Source organism: Erinaceus europaeus, unplaced genomic scaffold, assembly GCF_950295315.1.
Source record: "Erinaceus europaeus unplaced genomic scaffold, mEriEur2.1 scaffold_507, whole genome shotgun sequence".
Classification (NCBI taxonomy): domain Eukaryota; kingdom Metazoa; phylum Chordata; class Mammalia; order Eulipotyphla; family Erinaceidae; genus Erinaceus; species Erinaceus europaeus.
The window spans coordinates 47,609-68,205 of record NW_026647710.1 but is presented as its reverse complement, the minus strand read 5'-3'; the positions used below and the strand labels follow the sequence as shown (position 1 = coordinate 68,205).

General features: G+C 42.9%; 1 protein-coding gene across 1 annotated transcript in view; it reads left to right on the top strand.

Annotated features, from left to right (window-relative positions):
* Positions 1-3,965: 3,965 nt before the first annotated feature.
* Positions 3,966-20,597, top strand: part of LOC107522970 (rho GTPase-activating protein 20-like) — a gene marked incomplete at its 3' end in the record, with an annotated part of 62,573 nt that continues 45,941 nt past the window's right edge. The window contains exons 1-3 of the mRNA XM_060184283.1: positions 3,966-4,140; positions 6,047-6,196; positions 7,118-7,159. Coding sequence (XP_060040266.1) covers positions 4,091-4,140; positions 6,047-6,196; positions 7,118-7,159 — 242 coding nt within the window. The remainder of the gene's footprint in view (positions 4,141-6,046; positions 6,197-7,117; positions 7,160-20,597) is intronic.

The following is a 20,597-nucleotide window of genomic DNA, read 5'->3' as shown; positions in this document are numbered from 1 at the left end:
TTGTAGTTATTGTTATTGATGGCGTCCTTGTTGGACGGGACAGAGAGAAATGGACAAAGGAGGGAAAGACAGAGACGGGGAGAGAAAGACAGACACCTGCAGACCTGCTTCACCACCTGTGAAGCAACTCCCCTGTAGGTGGGGAGCTGGAACTCAAACTGGGATCCTTGCGCTTCGCACCACGTGCATTTAACCCATTGCCCGACTGCCCTCCTTATACATTTCTAACTGTTAGGTACTAAAAAGTCCTCCTATTGTTTAGCCCAATTGGAAATAGTCCAGGGCAAATTTACATGTACTTTCTAATACAACATTGGACAGAGGGTCGATGATTTCACATTGAGGAGTGAAAGGTGGTCCATCATCCCCAGAGGTGGGGACCAGGGATGGACAGCAAGGATGTGAGGTGGAGGTGCTGCTGTGCAAGGAGCCCACCTTCAGGAGGAAAGGCAGAGAGACAGCTCCGCCTCAGGGCACAGTTCCACCTCCTGGATTTTCATGGCATTTACTGACTGAGCTGGAGAGATTGTCCTGGGCTTTTCACTGAAAGCCTGGCTGCAGGCAGCATGAGGCACTTCCTGCCTGGGAATTTCAGGCCAAATTCATGCTGAAAGGGTTTCCTGTCACTGAGCAGTAGAGTTGTACTTCACAGTGATGAGAAGTTCCTCTCCTTTGCTCTTGTCTGCCCAACTACTCCTTCCTTCCTCCCCGATGAACGGGAAGAAAATCCCTTTTCCACTTTTAAAATTGCTCCTACCCTATAGAAATTTTGTTCTTATTCACTGTGACAGAGAAGATGAAAATCAATGATACTTTCTATCCCGAGAGCCTTAAATTCTGGTCATAGCTGACAAGTCTACATTCTAGCAAGAATTAAAATACTAAATGATCGGTATCCTGCCAACTGCCCATACGATAATGAAACAAACCTTGAATGGGATCTTTTCAAGAAAAAAAAATTTCATTAAGTCTGTACAAGTTATACTCTTAGCCAAGCAAAAAAAAAATGTTTCTGTCATGAAACTAGAGTACTTCGTCTCCAGTTTTCACTCAGAACCTACGAAACCATCTGATTGTTCTCATTACCAAAACCCAGTGGCAATTAAAGTTAGTCATCAATGACTTGATTGGATGACTCCCTTTTAGTCACATTGAGGTTACTTTTCCGACAGTTTCCTTCCGATAAAGTCTTTTAAGTCTTTTTTGTTTGTTTGTTTCTTTGTTTTTTAGCATTAGAGGACAGCAAGGGTCTTTGGTGGAGCTGCACCTCAGCCAAGTGGCAAGTGCTGATTTTATTGTATAGTTGATTCACCTCATCACTCCTTCTTAAAAAGCCAAGTAACCCCCCCAAAAAAGAACATGGTTAGAAAGAAGCACAGGAAGAACCTGCAGGAGCTGTGTGGAAGCCCCGCCCTCCACCCCCACCAGCTGCTTTTCAGGCTTTATTACTACTCGCATCCCCCTTGAACTCTACCTCAACCTTCTGGGAGCTCACTTCCTATGCCTTACTCTCAGCTATGAGAGATTCGCAATGCCTGTGGTTATGTTGATTTATTGCCTCATGGCCAGAATGCAGTCAACTTTCTGGCTGGAGAAGAATTTAGTATGAAACCCCATATTATCCATACAGACATATTTAATCAATGGCTAAAAAACATTTATATATATATTTTTTGCCTCACTGGAGCTTGGTGCTAACACTATGAATCCATTGCTCCTGGCAGACGTTTTTTTAACATTTTATTGGACAGGAGCAAGAAACTGAGGAAAGAGGAGAAAATAAATAGGAAGAAAGAAAGATAGACACACCTGCAGACCAGCTTCATTGCTTGTGAAGCATCCTTCCTCCAGCTGAGGAGCTGGGAGCTTGAACCCGGATTTACACAGATCCTTTTATTTAGTACTATGTGCACTTAACCAAGTTCTCCATTGCCAAGCTCCCCAAAAGAAATTTTAAGAGCAAAATATACAAGGAGATGATTTTAGAGAAATGAAGCATACATAAATGACTAATAGCTTTGTTATAAAATACCCCTAACGAAATATAAACCACCCAAAGTCCTTTAACTTTCGGTTACCCATATAGTGAAATCCTACTAAGAAATACTCCCCAGGGAGTTGTGCAGTAGCACAACAGTTTAAGCTCACGTGGCGCAAAGGACAAGGACTGGCGTAAGGATCCTGGTTCGAGCCACCAGCTCCCCACCAGCAGATGAGTCGCTTTGCAGGCGGTGAAGCGGGTGTGTGGGTGTCCATCTTTCTCTCCCCCTCTCTGGTTTCCCCTCCTCTCTACATTTCTCTCTGTTCTATCCAACAATGATGCCAACAATAATAACTACAACAAGAAAACAAGGGCAACAAAAGGGAATAAATAAATAAATATTTTTAAAAAGAAAAGGAATACCCCCCCAAAGTAAGTATTATCACCCACAGCTATCTGACTATGTTTCCAATTATGTAAAGAATGGGAATTTTAAAAAATCCTAAAAGGTCAGGTGCAGATGCCATATGAACCATTTTCTATAATATTCTTGAAGTACAGAATTATAACAACTAATATGGTTGTGAAAGGTGATGCAGTAAGAAAGGTGGCAAGGAATTCTGGGTGGTGAGATGGTAATGTGAGCTTCCTTATGTGAACTGAAATGTTTTGAGTCTGACTATCTCCCTGTAAATCGCCTCATCAGTAGATACATACTATGTTTCAGTTTGGAGAGTTATCACCATGGGATCAAATAGGGCACAAGTCTTATGAAATCACTGTGGTTTCCTAAAAACTGCATGTGAGTCCATAGTTACCTCCTAAGAAAATGATTATTTTTTTTAAAAATCAACAGCCGTCTAGGAAGCCAATCTGCCAATTGGTCAGTTAGGACAGGGCATGAGCCTCAGAATGTTGCCATCGCAGATCTGTGACCATGACTACTGTGGAATCCTCAGAGTAGGAGAGTGAGTTGGCAGGGTTTGGAGTGCCTTACTCAACTTTCAAGTCAGTGTCAAAGAGTGAAGAGCGAAGGATGTCTGCATCAAACCGAAACCCTTCTGGGCGTTCAGGGTGTTTTAGTTGGCTGGCCTGCCTGAGGTAGGTGGTCTTACTACATATTTCTGGATGTGGTCATCAGAGGAGGGCAGGTTGAGGAAGTCCTCTGGTCCTGAAGTTCAGCACTGGCTTCATGGACAGTTCCTCATGGGGCTAAGCTTTAGCTCTGCTGAATACTCCAGAGCAGGCTCTCCATTCTGTTATCTAAATCCTCACAGCCTGTGATTATTGCTTCACCACTCTATGTATCATTTTGTCTGCTATAGGAGACCACACACTGGCTTGTTGTTTTCCAACCCTCTTGCAGTCCTCCCATTTCTTCCTAGTTGTCCCCCTTCCTACAGGTTCTTGAGTGGTAGGTTGTTTTTTTGCTTTCTTTTTCCCTTTGTTTGAAAATTAATTTTATTTATTGGATAGAGATAACCAAAAATTGAGAGGAAGGAGGAGAGAGGGTGAGGGAGAGAAATATATATATATATATATATATATATATATATATATATATATATATATAGAGAGAGAGAGAGAGAGAGAGAGAGAGAGACTTGCAGCAGTGCTTCACCATTTGTGAAGATTTCCCCCTGCAAGTGGGGACCAGGGGCTTGAACCTGGGTCCTTGCACATTGTAACGTGAGCACTCCACTAGATGAGTTACCACCTGGGCCTCTGATTTGTGCTTTCTCTACTCCTCACCTCTAGAGTATCAAGTCCCAGTGCCCTGTCTTCCCTTCAAATTTCTCTTTATCTCTACCAGCCCTGAAGTGACCTCCTCTCTGACAGGAGCTCTCATTACCTAGGGACTCCTGCCTGGCGGGTCTGGGAATCTGTCTGAGGGAACAGAAGCTAATTTTTGGTGTTGTGTCAACATGGACATTTTGGCATAAAAGTCTGTTTTCTCTTGGCTGGTGACTGATTGTTCTCTGATGTCTGTTATGCTGCAGCTCCTGTGTAGAGGGAGATGTCCCCAAAGAAAAGCAGCCCTGGGTGGAGCCCTGTGGTCGGTTTCTGCTCCGCTGCACGGTCAAGGTCAAGAAGGGCCGCAGGAGGCAGATGCGAGAACTATTTCTCTGCTCCAACGTGCTGTTCATTTCCAATACCAAGTAGGTGGACACTCCATGCTCTGTCCTCGTTCCTGAAGTTACCTCTTTACTGCCCCTTTCTGGGAGAACATCAGAGGGAAACTTAAATCTGAGGGCCAGGCAGTGATGCACCTGGTTAAATGCATACATTGCAATGCACAAGGACCTGGCTTCAAGTCCCTGGTCCCCATGTGCAGGGATAAAGCTTCATGAATGTTGAAATAGGATTGCAGGTGTCTCTCTGTCTCTCCCCTTTTCTCAATTATTTTTACCTAACAAATAAATAAAAATTTTAAAAAAGGAAAGAAAAAAAAGAAATTTGAATCTGTAAGAGGTTTGGTCTTTTATTTCTCCCATAGGTGATCAAGGGAGGCCTTGTTCTGGGTCAGGGTTCAGAGCAGAGAAGAACAGGCTAGACAGGTCTCCTGGGCCTGGGGCTCCTAGGTGGAGGAAAGATTAGGGGAGAGGACAGGTTGTAATCAGAGCTTCCAAGAAGAGAAGGACTAGGTGCCCAGGGGAGAACATGGAAGTTATCAGAGAAGGCATCTCTGATGAGTGGGGCTCTAGTCCGGGCCCCAGAATGACAGAGGCCCCACTCCTAGAGGAGGTGGCCCAAGCCTTCTGAGCTACCGGTTCAAAGGCCTCCTCAGATGTGACTTGCCCTCTCACTTCTGAAGTCCCCTTGGAGTGAGACAGGTGACTGCAGTCTACAGCACAGTTGTGACAGTAGCATGAAACTGTGGTCAGGGATCCAGATTCCCCAGGTCTCCATGATCCGCAGGAGAAAGGAGGGGGTTTTGAGAGGGACGTTTCCTTCCTGCCTGTTTTCACTGTAGCACAATATATGGACAAACCAAGAAATGGTATCTTTCCATGTGAGAAAGCAAAGCTGATTGAGCAAGCATTTCCGCAAAGCACTTTCACTACTGATGAATCGATTCCCTCTGATTTTCCTAAGATAAGAGATTTTCCTCTCTTACCCCTAAGCCCTCCAAGCCACTGGTCTGGTCTTGCTTGTCTGACTGACTGATTGAATGACTACTTTGGTTTTTCTTTTTAGTTGGAAATAGTATGTAGGCAAACTGTTTTTCACTTTTAGCCTGAATCGAAGTGAAATGGCATGAATAAAGTCTTAAGAAAGTATAATTAGGGATGGAGAAAGCAGCATAGTGGTTTAAGAAGCAGACTTTCATGTCTCAGGCATAAGAAATCCCAGGTTCACTTCTCAGCCTCCACATAAGCCAGAAGTGATAAATGCTCTGGTAAGAAAAGAAAGGAAGGAAGGAAGGAAGGAAGGAAGGAAGGAAAGAAAAAGAAAAGAGAGAAAGAAAGAAAATAAAATATCACATTGCCTTAAATAGTAGAAATTGAATTTTTTAACTGAGGCTGAAAGACATAATTTTAGTCTCTTTCATCGAAGCTTAATTTAGTAGCTCCTTTAAGAAAAAAATGTATTTAAATACTTTTATTAATCATGTGTCATTTCTCTCATTAAGATCCTTAAATCCTTTCCAAAAGTGGAGAGCATGAATGAAACAATGCATCATTTCTATCTGCTGTAAAATTAATATACAAACTATATAATTACCTATAACAAAATACAACAAATTTAGCAACAAGAAAGGAAGGCTTCAATGAATGGGTCTCTGAAGGTCATTTGCAAAGACTCCAAAATGCAGAGGATGGTCCAGGATGAGGACACATCCAAGAAAAGGCAGTTTGCTGCCAGGGGTGAAGTGTTTCCAGGACCTGCTTGGGCTGGGTGGGCTTCAGTCAGTGCACACAGTGCACGGGCCCCTCTTCTCTTCCCTGTCCTGAGCTGTGCAAATGAGGACAGAAATGGAGGAGAATCTGGTCATCATCTCAGCTGCTCCCCCTGACAGCGGGCATACCAAGTGACAAAGCTCTCATGTGATTATCTTTCCAGATATGAAGACAGATTCAATATTAAGTATTCAGTGCCCCTGGAAATCCTGTGGGTGTCTGACAGCCTGGAGAAGACTGGGAGAGCCAACAGCAGGGCCAGGAGGTCCCTAGTTCTAGGCTGGCCTAATTGCAGCATCGTGATCTCCTTTTAGTAAGACCTCTAGCTTCTTGGTCCTGTTCTTTGCACAGTCTTTCCACTAGGAAACATTTTCATGTGATCGTAACATTCAATCAGTGACGAACTTTTCACCTAGAGCAATAACACTTCCGCACCTCTCCCTTCCTTCCAGAAGGTTCTTGCATGCAGTAGTTTCCTTTAAGCAGAAAATTAAAGTGCCAAAGAAATCAAGAATAAGTTTTCAGGGGCTGCGTGGTGGTGTACCTGGTGAAACACACACACTACAATGCACAAGGACCAGGCTCAAACCCCTGGTTGCCACCTGCGGGTGGAGAGGCTTCATGAGTGGTGAAATAGAGCTTCAGGTGTTTCTCTGCTTTTCTCCCTCTCTACCTGCCCCTCCCCTCTCAATTTCTCTCTATCTCTACCCAATAATACAGAAGTACAAGTTTTCTAGACTCAAACTAGTATATTCAATATGCCCTCTGTATAAAGAAAGTACTGCGGGGATTTTTTTTCTAAATAGTCTTAAGTCTGGGCCAAGATAGGTGCATCCAGATGCCAACTTCCTTAGAGGAAAGGATTTCATCTGATCCAAATGTTCTTTACTGCATAGAACTCCCAGCTGTAGGAACACTCTGGGGTGTCATGTACCCTCTCTCCTTTTGGGAATGGAAGCTCTGAGCAGTGAAGTGACGAAACGAGAATCACCTAGTTTGCATCACATAGTTTCCAAGCAGTACTCTGATTCCAAACTAACTTCTCCTCCCCTGGAAAGTCTCCTTTCCACCCCACCATGTGGCCTGTGAAAGAGCAGCCTCCCACACAAGCCCATTTAGGAGAGGGTCCACTTGTCACACACAGCCCCACCACTAACTAGGGTCCTGGAGTGGCAGATTAATATACTAATGGAAGCGTTTTGTGTGTTTGACTTTCTTCTTTTTTTACTTGCAGTTCTCTTGGAGATAAGGAGGAATGGCTTTTCTGTCTGCGCAGGTATCTGATCAGTATTACCTATTGTTACATGTTTAGTCGGTACTGGCAGAATGCAGATACATAGAAAGCAACCCCCACATGCCCTCCCAACTGTTCTCCTTCTCCTCAGGAAAAATAAAAAGGTTAAATTGTTTCTCATTCCCATGAAGATTCTAGTATTTATCATTGAGGAAGTTCTGGCTATAGTTCTTTCTTAAAATTTTATTTTTTTATTTATAAAATGGAAACATTGACAAGACTGTAAGATAAGAGGGATACATTTCCACACATTGCCTGTCCCCAGAGCTCCATATCCAATCCCCTCTCTTGATAGCTTCCCTATTCTTTAGTCCTCTGGGAGAATCGCACCAGGATCATTGTGAAGTGCAATATATATATATATATACATGTTTCTTATTTTTCCTTCTCTCCAGCTTCTCTCCAACACTTATTTTCAAAATGCATTACATTTCCAGAACCTCAGATTTCTCTTCTGGGTGACTGCCATAGCAAGTCTTCCTTCCTGCCCTGGAACCCAGGAGCTTCTGTGTTTTTAGGATTTTTTAGGCAGGAAAGCAGTTAGGACTGGGTCTGTAGCCTTGGTCTCAAAGAACTTATTATACATGGGCCTTGTCATTATTTTCCTGAAATATTACTGTATATGTTCCCACATCAGTTGACCTGAATATGTCCACTTAAAATTAAAAAGAACACTAAAAACATTACCGACATAAACTGATTTATAAATAACCCAAGCACTAATCCATCCAAATTTTTTTTGCTTCTTTTTTTGATTGCCATTGGCCTTCATTAGCTTTATTAAACTTGCCAAAAATAAAGCCCAGCATGAGAACACGTCCTTGGACACAATCATAGAAGACTCAGAGGACTGTACTTTTGTAAGTACTTTTAAGATAAAAAACGAGACTCCAAGCTCCTGATAGGACCTCTGAACAAGAGTGAGAATTTCTCAAGTACCATATGGGACAATGTATCTTCCTGTACACATGTATGTGATTGTGTGTGTGTGTGTGTGTGTGTGTGTGTGTGTGTGTGTGTATGTATAATATATATATATATATATATATATATATATATATATATATATATATATATTGTGTAGTCCGGGTGGATACTTTTTCATGTTCACAATGCTTTTAAGCTTGGAAATAATATGACATGTCGAATGGAATGTTTCTCTGGCTCCTCCTAATAACAATCACAGTAGCTTCCTGTTATAAAGTGATTTTCACAAATTGGTGCATGCTTTTTTTGGAATTAAATGTTTCCTCAAGTCAGGAGGTGGCCCAGTGCCCTGAGTGGGTGGAGAGGGCACTCTGGTGGTGGTGGTGGGGCTAACACAAATTTGAGGGAGATGTGACTGTGCATCCTTGATGCATCTACCATGTTGTAAATCTACACACACATACACACCACACACACACACACACACACACACACACACACACACACACACACACACACACTTCTAGTTAACTGCTGCACTTATGTACAAAATGACTTTTTGTCCTTTGTGGTTTATTCTCCCTTCTGATGAGGGTTTTCTTTGAAATGGCTATAAACCAGGGAAAGAAAAAGTGACCAAAGTAGAAACGCCACACAGAAAACCCCATGTGTGCTCTACCAGTCAGCCAAGTACTTAGCAACAGTTGAGTGTTTTTGTCTGTTTGTTTTAAGATTTTATTTATTTATTCATGAAGGAATTAGGAGAGAAAGAAGCAGACATCGCTCTGGTACACATGCTGCTGGAAATTGAACTCAGTACCTCAGGCTTGAGAATCCAATGCTTGAATCCGCTGTGTCACCACCCAGACCACAATATTTCACTGTTCTATCAATTCTTCCTATTTCATTCTCTCTTTCTTTCTTTATTTATTTCTTTTTTCTTTCTTTCTTTCTTCTTTCTTTCTTTCTTTCTTTCTTTCTTTCTTTCTTTCTTTCTTTCTTTCTTTCTTTCTTTCTATATGTCTCTCTGTGAATACTCTTTTTTTTTTTTTTTGCCTCCAGGGTTATAGCCGGGGCTTGGTGCCTGTACCATGAATCTACTGCTCCTGGAGACCATTTTTCCCCCTTTTGTTGCCCTTGTTGTTTTATCATTGTTGTGGTTATTATTGTTGTTGTTGCTGCTGCTGTTGTTGGATAGGAAAGAGAGAAAGGGAGAGAGGAGGGGAGACAGAGAGGGGAAGAGAAAGATAGACACCTGCAGATCTGCTTCACTGCCTGTGAAGCAACTCCCCTACAGATGGGGAGCCAGGGCTTGAACTGGTATCCTTACAGCTCTCCTTGTGCTTAACCCACTGTGCTACTTTTTGACTCTGGAATACTCTTTCTTGAGGATGACCTGTACCCTCATGGTTCTCAGCCTTTAAGTGCTTTGGAATTTCCTGTAAATAGAGATTGCTTGTATGCAGCCACCATCCAATGATCATGCTGAGTTGATTTCACATGGGTATGATGCTCTCACCTCCCATCCATGTGCCCATTTAATAAATGACTTCTACTGTCTCCTCCCCAGGTCAGGACCCCCTAGAGGGACCGCTGTTGTGTTTAACTGGGTTGTCAAATACCCTTTTGATGAACCTTTGCATTTTTTGCAAAACTTAGGACTGAATGGAGCTGAGTAAAGTGACACATTTTACCAACAGGCTCATATCTACCTGTGTATTTATACTTCTGTTGAGGGTGAGGAGAAGGCCACTAGCCCCAGTTTCTTTGCACGGTTAGATTTCTAACATTATAGAACAGAACCTGATAATTTACCATGACGTGCAGATCTCTTGGGGGGTACTTTTATTTTCCCCCTTTAATTTGGAAATATATTGCTTTTTGTCAACTCTGGTAAATTTTATTCACTAATACCTCAGACATCCCTCTCCCTGCCTCCCCCTCCCTGGGCTCCCTGCCCTGTTTTCAATGTCTCTCCTTGAGACAGGTCTCCTGCTGCTGTTGTGTTACTTTTAATGTCTCTCTTGGGGTCAGATAATATTTGTTTTGTATAGTCAGGTGCACTAACGTTAAATGCATATACATATTGATGGTTATAGTTTCTCATCAGATCGAACCTTTGATCACTATCTAGTGCCCACTTGAATCACGCTTTTTAAAAATTTTTGCATAAAGCTCAACTGTATTTTTCATTATTTATTTATTGAGTAGGGACAGCCAGAATTCGAAAGGGAAGGAGGTGATAGAAAAGGAGAGAGAGAAACCAGGTGGTCCATGCCTGGGTGAGCATATATGTTATATTGCTCAAGGACCCAGGTTCAAGCCCTCAGTCCCCACTTGCAGAGGAGAAGCTTCATGAGTGGTGAAGCAAGACTGTGGGTAGCTCTCTGTCTCTCTTGTTCTCTATATCCACCTTATTTCTAGATTTATAATAGTCTCTATCCAATATATAAATAAAGATAATTTTAAAAATTAGGCAAAAAAGAGAGAGAGGGAGAGAGACAGAGAGATACCTGCAACCCTGCTTTACCACTCATGAAGCTTTTCCCCTGCAGATGGGGTCCAAGGGCTTGAACCTGGGCCCTTGAGCATTGTAACATACGCACTCTATCAGGTGTGTCACCACCCAGTCCCCAGAACATGTTCAGTCACTGTGAAAGATTTGTTGTGACCACCACCCGCCTTTTTTTTTCTCTAAGGACTGAGAAGAGGATGACCGGGTGTCTATGGATTCTGTGAAAAACGAGACCCCAGATGCTACAGGTGAGTGTCATAGAATCTAAGGTTGGGCTGATTGTGTTCAAAAGAGCCATTCAAAATTCTCAAGGTAAATTTGGTTTAAACTGTGAAATAACTTTGCAATGAAAAATCACCCCCAAGCAGAGGACTTCCAGGAGGTGTGGCTATGCAGACACACCCTCCCCCGAAAATAAAAACAATAACAAATAACTACTACTATAGATACAGACCTTAACAAAAAGCCACCAACTACAGGTGAGACGTCTGCAGCCTCAGCCACGAGGTTGCAGACTCTATTATGATTCCATCCTGACTTCCCTGGACCTCACCAACCTCTCCAGAGGCCTACCCTACTAGGGAAAGATAGAAATCATCAAGGGGCATGGATCGACCTGCCAATGCCCATGTCCTGCAGAGAAGCATTTACAGAAGACAGAACTCCCACCTTCTGCACCTCAAAAAAGAATTTTGATCTATACTTCCAGTGGGGGAGACATGATAGGGGTAAATGACCAGAGGGCTCTGAACTCTCTAACTCCATGAAGAACCGGAGAAAGAGGAGAAAAAAGAAAGGGACATTTGGATGTAGTAATAGGTGAATGTGTGAATGAAAAGGAAATGAAGATGGTACCATAGGGAAAATGAGCAAATATGCACAAATATACACAGGTAAATGTAGAAACAATAGTTAACCCATATCTGCAACCTTGGGAGAACTACTGTAGCTTCCAATGGATGGACTGGGGATACAGAACTCTAGTGGTGGGAACAGTGTAGAGTTATACCCCTGTTACCTTGTAATTTTGTAAACCAATATGAAATAACAAATGAAGGAAGGAAGGAAGGAAGATCACTTCATGCAATATTCACCCACATATTTTCTAAATAGCTACCCAACCACATTCAGTCACAGGAACCAATTAACAACTCTCCATTCAGTACCTCACGATATTGATAGAGAGAGAAGTGGAGTCTTTTTTTTTTCTTCACAAACAGGGATGTCTTGAAAAGAAAGAAAAAAAACTCTGTTGATTTGTCTATTCATTTATTTCTTCACCATTAACTTGTTCTTTGCTGATGTTTGAAAGCAAGGTAGATAAGAAGTCTGTTTCCTCAAATATATTTCCTTCACATTCCAGTCTCAAATTCCTCTGCCATATTTCCACATCCGCGTGGCCTCTGTCCCAGTGAATGCTCACAAACCCACTCTAATCTCCGAGTCCACATACAAAGATTTTTTGAACACTTGCTCTATGATAGAACTTGTCTCAGCTTCAGAAATAAACGACAGTGCATTCAGACCCTAGTCTTCAGTTAGTGGCAACCTACTCTGTTTCACTGTTTCTCTATCTCTCTTTCTCTATCTCCCCCTTCCCTCTCAATTGCACTGTGTCTCTATCCAATTATAATAAAATAAAATAAAACACTTTTAAAAATCTATTAATTCTAAATGCACAAAAACCACCAGAGTTTTTGTGCACACCCCTCTGGTAACCACCACAGAGTCTAAGAGACAGTTTGGTGACTGTGTATCTCGTCAGTTCATTTGCTTTAGTCACTCCACATATGCTGGGGCTTACGTGGGGTGGCTCCAGCCAGGAGGTAAGTCACCCATCTTCCCTCACCAGCTCAAGGGCTCAGTGATTCAAAAGGAAGACTCAGGGAGTATTTTGGTACAAACACTCATTTATTGGAAGATGGGTTTGGGTATATGTAGAAAGTTAAGCAAAGAACATTTTTTAAATACGTCAGAAATTACAGGTTTCTTACAGGTCAGTTTGCCCCTATGGTAGGGGGCTGGTATGACAAGAATTGATGTGATACATAAAGATCAAGTCAATTAGTCTCCATGATGCAGGAAAATTAATTATCCAAAGGCATTTGAGAGAAGCATAGGGGTTAACCAGTAAGGTGAGATAGAGAAAGAAAAACAAGGCTTGATGTAAATCATAGATATCAAAAGTCATAAGGAAAGAGGAGTTTGGGGGGTTTCTCTGTCTGGCGTTTGAGGTGTATGATAGAGTGTGTTCTCCTTTGTGATCAAAAGGTGAAATGGATGTGTGAACTTTGAGTGACTATCATGAACTTTGAAGGAACCAGGAATGTGGCCTGCTGCTAGCAGGGAGAACTAAGTGTGAGAGACTTGTAGGCTTTCTGTGAGCTTGAGAGACTAACAAGGAGAAACTGAGTCTGGGAGACTTTTCCCTCTTGGCTCATCTCTATGAGGAGAGAGGCTAAAAAATGGGGTGTCTTTCCAGTCCGCCATCCAAGGATGGGAGAGCTTCCCTAATCTCTACCAAGCTTTCACACAGTCCCACACACCTATGAGCAAACCCACCCTGAAGTTGTATTTCATCTCTACTTATCACATAATCACATTCAATTTCATCCACTTAGCCCCAAACAGTATAGTCTCATCTTTTCTTCCTTTAAAATTATTTTTGATTGATGGTTTAATAATGATCAACAAGACTGCAGGATAAGAGGGGTACAATTCCAGACAATTCCCACACCAACGTTCCACTTCCCATCTCCTCCATTGTAAGCTTTCCTATTCTTTATTCCTAGTCTCATCTTTTCTAATTGCAGAGTGTGACTCCCTCTCTAGTGTATATTCCAGCCATCTGTTCGTGGACCCAGAGGCAGTGTTCACACTTGACCACTGTGAACATAGGGTGCCTCTTGAATTAGTATTTCCACATTCTGTGGACATATGCCACAGAGTGGTATTGCTAGATCAGAAGGCATTTCCATTTGTATTTGCTTAACGTGCTCAAGATTCTCAAGGAGAATAACTCCACTCTATTCCACATGAAGTGGCTATACACTTCATTGTTCTCAGTGAAGTCTCTTGTGAATTAAAAGGCCTCATTTTTTTATTGTGACATATGTCAATGTCAGAGAAAAAGGGAAATGCAATAAAGGGAACTTTTATTGTTAAAAAATGAGTTATTCATGTACAAACTATTATATTCTACTACTGACTGTAAACCATTAATCCCCCAGTAAAAAAACAAAATAATGAGTAAAACAAAAGTACATGGTCTTTGAGAATTCCATAGGGAGGGAGACTTGAAGTGTGGCATTATCATCATCATCATCCCTATTATTATTATTATTATTTCACTATGTCAACTTTTGTTTTGCACTTTGCTTCTGAATTTTCAAGCTCCCGCACTCTTTCTTTGAAGAGACTGCCTGAGTGGACTCCTGGGAGGAGAAGTGGGAGGGAAGGCAGAGAACAAGTTGCCCGCTGCTCCTCAGTAGCTTAGCCTTAGAACTAGCACAAGGAAGGAGTCAGGCGGTAGAGCAGTGAGTTAGGCACATGTGGTGCAAAGCACAGAAACTGGCATAAGGATCCCAGTTTGAGCTCAGTTCCCCACCAGCAGGAGCTTCACTTCACAGGTGGTGAAACAGGTCTGCAGATGTCTATATTTCTCTCCCCCTCTCTGTCTTTCCCTCCTCTCTCCATTTCTCTCTGTCCTACCTGAAAATGACATCAACAACAACAATAATAACTACAATACCAATGAAAAACAACAAAGGCAACAAAAGAGAAAATAACTAAATATTAAAAATTATATATATATAAAACCTAGCATAAAGAAATGAAAACCCTGCTCATTAAACCAGCATGGCCTATGAGGACAGGGACCACAGCATTTCCTAACATGCCTCTGCTAATTATTGAAGCATGGGGAGAAAAAGAAAAGAACGAGAGAAAAGGAAGCCACTGGTGTTTCTGAGTCCATGTACTTGGATTCTGGATGCATCTGGGTGATGGCACAGCTTAGCAGGACAATGTCAGGCTCCGAGGTGCTAAATAATTCACAGAACTCATTGGTACAAAGGTTAAAACACACAGACCTTAAATACAGAATGTTAGCACAAGTCCCCAATCTGTAATTCGTTCCATGAAAAGAAAGCTGTTAAAAAAAAGTAAAAGAAAAAGAAACATGTTCTCCTGTTAAACGCTTCAGCTTGGAAACCTGCTAGCGCCTGGGTCTCCCAGAGACAGCAGAGATGCTTTGCTCACTCATGAGAGGAAGGTGTCTCTCTCCAGAAGCCCAGGGGACATGCGCCACATGTGCTAGTTCTGTCACAGGCTCACAGGCTCATCAAGAACTAACATGCAGGTTCTTCCCTTGTAGGGCAAGGACACTCACAGGGAAATGAGCCAGATCACTTGCCAATGGGAACAGATGATTCCACCTCAGCTTCCACTCTCAAGAAGTCCTTCAGTCTGGATCTGATGCCTGCAGACACCACAGGTCAGCTCATGCTCGGTCCTGGGCCCCTAGCAGGTACCCAAAGGGGAGGACTGAGCCCAGCATTCTAGCAAGTGTCTCCTCTGGGCCCATGACCACCCTCCTGACAATAGACTCATGACACTGAAAACCAGGTGCAGATCACAGAGGGAGTGGCACAGGCAAGGACCCCAATACCCATCCTCAGTCGAGCTCTGAGAAACCTCAGTAGCCTGAAATCAAATCCATCTTGCTTTTAGAAGAGGGGGTTTGATGAGTTAGTAGTCATCACAAGGTGTTCACCACTGGGCTGATTTCTTTCAGACAGAGTCAGAGGAAAAGAGATTCTTCTTCTTCTTCTTCTTCTTCTTCTTCTTCTTCTTCTTCTTCTTCTTCTTCTTCTTCTTCTTCTTCTTCTTCTTCTTCTTCTTCTTCTTCTTCTTCTTCTTCTTCTTCTTCTTCTTCTTCTTCTTCTTCTTCTTCTTCTTCTTCTTCTTCTTCTTCTTCTTCCTCTTCTTCCTCTTCTACCTCTTCTTCTTCCTCTTCCTTTTCCTCTTCCTCTTCCTCATCTTCTTCTCCTCCTCCTTTTCTCTCCTTCTCTTTACCCTTCCCCATCTCCTCCTTCTGCTCCTTCTTCTCTTTCTCCTTCTTTTAATTTATTGCCACCAGAGGTTACTGCTAAGGCTCAGTGCCAGCTCTACAAATCCACTGCTCCTGGCAGCCATTTTTTGTTCTTTCTTTCTCTTCTTTCTTTTTTTATTCTTCTTTATAATTTTTATTATATAGGACAGAGAGAAATTGAGAGAGGACAGGGAGATAGAGAGCAGGAATTAAAGATAGACACCTGTATACCTGATTCATCACTTGTGAAGGGGATACCCTGCAGATGGGGAGCAAGGGCTTGAACCCAGGTCCATGTGCTAGGCAATATGTGTGCTTAACTGGGTGTGCCACCAGCCCCCCAAAAGAGCCTGCTTCAGCAATGGTGGAGGTCAGGCTCAAACCCCGCTCCTGTGTATGACAACCAAATGACCTACCTTCGCAGGTAAGTTCTCATTTTTTCTTTTTTAAATATTTTTTTCATTTTTATTTATTTACTGTATGGAAACAGTCAGAAATCGAGAGGAAAGGGGGAGTTGCAGAGACATCTGCAGCACTGCTTCACCACTCACAAAGCTTTCCCCATGCAGGTGGGGAGCAGGGGCTCAAACCTGGGTTTTGGGGCACTGTAATATATGTGTTCAACCAGGTGGGACACCACCCAGACCCCCCTCCTTTGTTTTTATTTATTAAAAGGAAACACTGACAAAAACCACAGGATAAGAGAGGTACAACTCCACACAATTCCCACCATCAGAACTCCGTATCCCATCCCCTTCCCCTGATAGCTTTTCTATTCTTTATCATCCTCCGAAGGGAGGCTGGACAACATACTCTATCTTCCATCTGAGGAATATGAGTTCTGAAATTGGGGCAGCTTGGAACATTCCTACTCATGACCACAGAGTGTGAGCTCAGATCTACAGGGATGCAGAGGTCACATAGGCTCCTAAACTGAATATGGGCCCCAGATCACATCAGATCAGATCAGATCAAATCGATGGGGTTTACAGTCAACAATATTTCTACACTTTTCCCATATTTGAGAGCTACTCTCTTCCCTGATACAGCTTTCTGGTCCTTTTTCCAGCCATGATATCATCTCCCCAGATAAAATTTGGACCCACCAGCATATCAGATGTCAGGCTCAGAAAAAAAAAATCTAGTATAGTCATCCCCCCCCTTTTTTTTAAACCAGAGTACTGCTCAGCTCTGGCTTATGGTGGTGTTGAGGACTGAACCTAGGAACTCAGAGCCTAAGGTATGACAGTCTTTTTGCATAGCCATTATGCTATCTTTTCTGCCCTACATTTGAATTTTCTCAATTGTGCAGACAGTGGCTCCTTGTCTGTATCTCCAGAGTGCTTCCATGTGCACTTAACTGCCTGGCCCCTGATGATTCTTATTCTATAAGCAGCCCACTCCAAAAATTTTCCTTGTTAAAATTTGTACCCCAATTGACAGCTAAAAAGAACTATAAGCAAATCTTGCTCAAATGAATGAAGAAAGCTTAGGCCTCTCTATGTCAGCTTGTTCCAGTCCATCTCCCCCTGGATACAAGGTCTCCTGTGATTGGTCACAGGGGGACCATAAACTCTAGCATCAACAAACAGCGTGCATTTAAGAATTGGGGGCATGGCCGTCAGGCACTGGGTTAAGCGCATATAGTACAAAGTGCAAAGACCCAAGGAAGATTCCTGGTTCAAGTCCCCCCGTCCCCAACCACAGGGGTGTCACTTCACAAGCCTCAAAGCGGGTCTGCAGGTGGCTTTCTATCTTTCGCTCTCTCCATCTACCTTCCTCTCTAAATTTCTCTCTGTTCTATTGAATAAAAATAATAATAATAATAATAATAATAATAATAATAATAATAATAAAAGTCCTCCAGAAGTGGGTTTGTAGTGCTGGCAACAAGCCCTAGTGCCTAGGGGCAAAAAAGAAGAAAAGAAAAAAAAAGATGGGGGAGCTTTCTCCACAATGGTTAGCTAAGTAAGTGGGGGTGTGCCCTGGACCCCTGCACTAGTCTCCCTCCATCCTGTGCTCAGTGCCCAGCCCCTACCTCTGTCCATTACCAAAATCACTTTCACCTTCACAGATGTCCTTGCTGGGGGTGACTTTGCTACCTGGACCACTTTCCCATCTGTCACCAGCCACCGCCGATACCAGGGCACCCTGTTGGCCATGGACCAGAGGAAGAATGCTATCACTACCTCCACCCTCAGTGATCCAGAAAACAAGTGGCGTGACTATCTGTGTGTGACCCCCGAGGAGGAAGAGCGAGGGACTGTAATGTCCCTCTGGGCCTCTGCTCACATCGCGGAGTCTGTCATGGCCTGTGGGGACAGGCTGGATCCCAAGATGCCTCTGTATGACAACTGTGCCCTGCACCGCCCCATCTTCCCACTCCACATGGCAGAGGAGGACCTCATGGAACACATCAGTCTGCTTCTGCAGGGAAATAAGGACGCGGTCAGCCCCTTCAGCACCTCTGTCACCGCCTCTCTGATCATCTGCAGGCTCATGGGGTTCATCAGCACAGATTGCCAGAAGCAGAGCCTCGCCATCCCAGAGTCGTATTTCTCCTAAAGGTACACACCTTATGTGTGACTTGATTTCCGAAGGACAAATTTAAGTGTGGCCAGGCGGTGGTGTACTGGGTTAAGTACCCAGAGTACTAAGTGCAAAGACCCACGCAAGGATCTGGGTTTGAGCCAGGAGGGAGGTTTCACAAGCGGTGAAACAGGCCTGCAGGTGTCTCTCGTTCTCTCCCCCTCATTACTCCCCCCTCCTCTCTCAATTTCCCTCTGTCCTATCAATTTTTTTTCCAATAAAATGAAAAAAAATGGCCACCAGGAGCAGTGGATTCATAGTGCCAGTACTGAAACCTAGCGGTAACCCTGGAGGCAATAAATAAACAAATAAATAAATAAAATTTAAGGGACCAGGCAGTGGCGTACCTGGTTAAGCACTCATATTACAATGTTCAAGGACCCAGGTTCAATTTTATCCCCACCTGCAGGGGGAAAGCTTCACAAGTGGTGAAGCAGTTTTGCAGGTACCTCTCTCTCTCTCTTCATATATATATATATTTCCCCACCTCTCTCAATTTCTCTGTTCCTATACAATAGTAAATTTAAAAAATATAAAAAGAAAATTTATTAAATAAATTTTAAAAAGTACAAATTTACCCTAGAAAATGTACATGTACACACACACTCTCCCTCCTTCTAGCTTCTTAAGCCTAGAATATAGTGTACAGTAATTTTAAAGCAAATAATGATTAGAAAATGATGTAGCAAACAAAGTCATGAGTTCTCTCATTGTTATGCTTGAATATGGTGGATAAAAGCCTCAGTCTTATATTAAATCTGACAGACAGATGATTGATGTCCCCGCTTCCAATTAAGTCCTCTGCAGTGGCAGAAACTATTCTCTGGCACGGGGAGCTGGGGCTTATTTGGAGTTGGCTAGTTAAGGGCCTCCTCTCAGCCTCATCAGGGAGGGGTGCAGAGCTCTGACCCAAGTCTCCAAGCCTGTGGTTCCATGATTTAAACAGCGGCACTGCTCCTGACTCCTCTGCTCCTCCTAGCCTCGTCTGGCCTGGGTGGATTGGGCCATAGGATGGATCAGACATGGTTCTAGGCACAGTGCTCTTCCTCCTACTGTGCCCAGCCAGAGGAATGCTGGGTCATTATTTCACCTCTGAAACTGGGTGAAGGAAATAATAAGAATCCAGAACCCCCTGATGGAGTCACAACTTGCTTTGAAAATCACAGCTCCTCCCCAAGGTCACCCTGAAAAACAGCAGCATCATGGGGGGGGGGAAAGCACACACACTATCACAGCCTTTCCGGTTTATGAACTCCCGGGTCACCTGTATCAGCTTGTTAGTTCTGGGCAGTTACTCCAGCTCTGTCTCGGTGCTTTCTCTAAGCTGGGTCAACAGAACATGTAATAAGCCTTGGGACTGTCTGAAGGTCCAATAAGAAAGTGGGTAGAAACCAATTTGTTAAATGACAGTTTTGATTTCTAGCAGCTTTTTCCTCAGCCATGCAAGTTTTGGTCACAGCTCACAGCAGGAGACCTGGTAGCAGACTAGAGACTTGAGATTCGGGGCCTGGATCCATATAATAGGAGTTCCTTCATATTTGCCTATTTCTAACCATAAATTCCTCTTGTTTCTTAGAGGAAGTCTTTGGGCAATCCATTTCATCAGGAATTGAGGTGAATCTAGACCCTTAAAATATGAATTTTTTCCCCACCACATTAAACCACCACTGCAGTCTAATTCAGTGATAGTGACATCAGCCAAAAGGCACAACTGCAGAATGACACCAAGGCCTCCCTGTTTGGGGCCACACAGCCCAGTGTCCAGAGCTCTCTCAGATACTTAAGATGAACGTGGCTATAGTCTTTGCCACTCTATAGTCATTGTATAGCGATGCTCTTTTTCTTCCTTTATTCTAACATTCCAGTGACAAATATTTATATTTCCCCCCAATTGGCAGGACTTAGTCGAATTTGAATCCAGTCTTCAGCTGCGAGTTTTCTATCACAAAAATGGATTTGAGACACCTTCATCTCAGGCACTAGTGGAGATTCGCTGTGCCGACTTGGATATATGGAAAATGAGCTTCCTACAGAAATCTCAGCTCATCTACTCTACTGTTTTTCTAGCAACCCTTGTCTCCTCATTAGAGAACAAAATTCTCCACAAATTTCTCCTCTATCCTTCAATATTGTATCATTCATAGTATAGTATAGTACAGTATAGTATAGTATGTATTTTAGCAGTAAATAAATGATATTCCTTAACTCTGTGCCTTAAATGACTACTTTGTCCCGGCCTATAGAAACACTTAGGCAAAGATTCAGGACAGTAAAATATTAGGAAGAACAAAATCAAT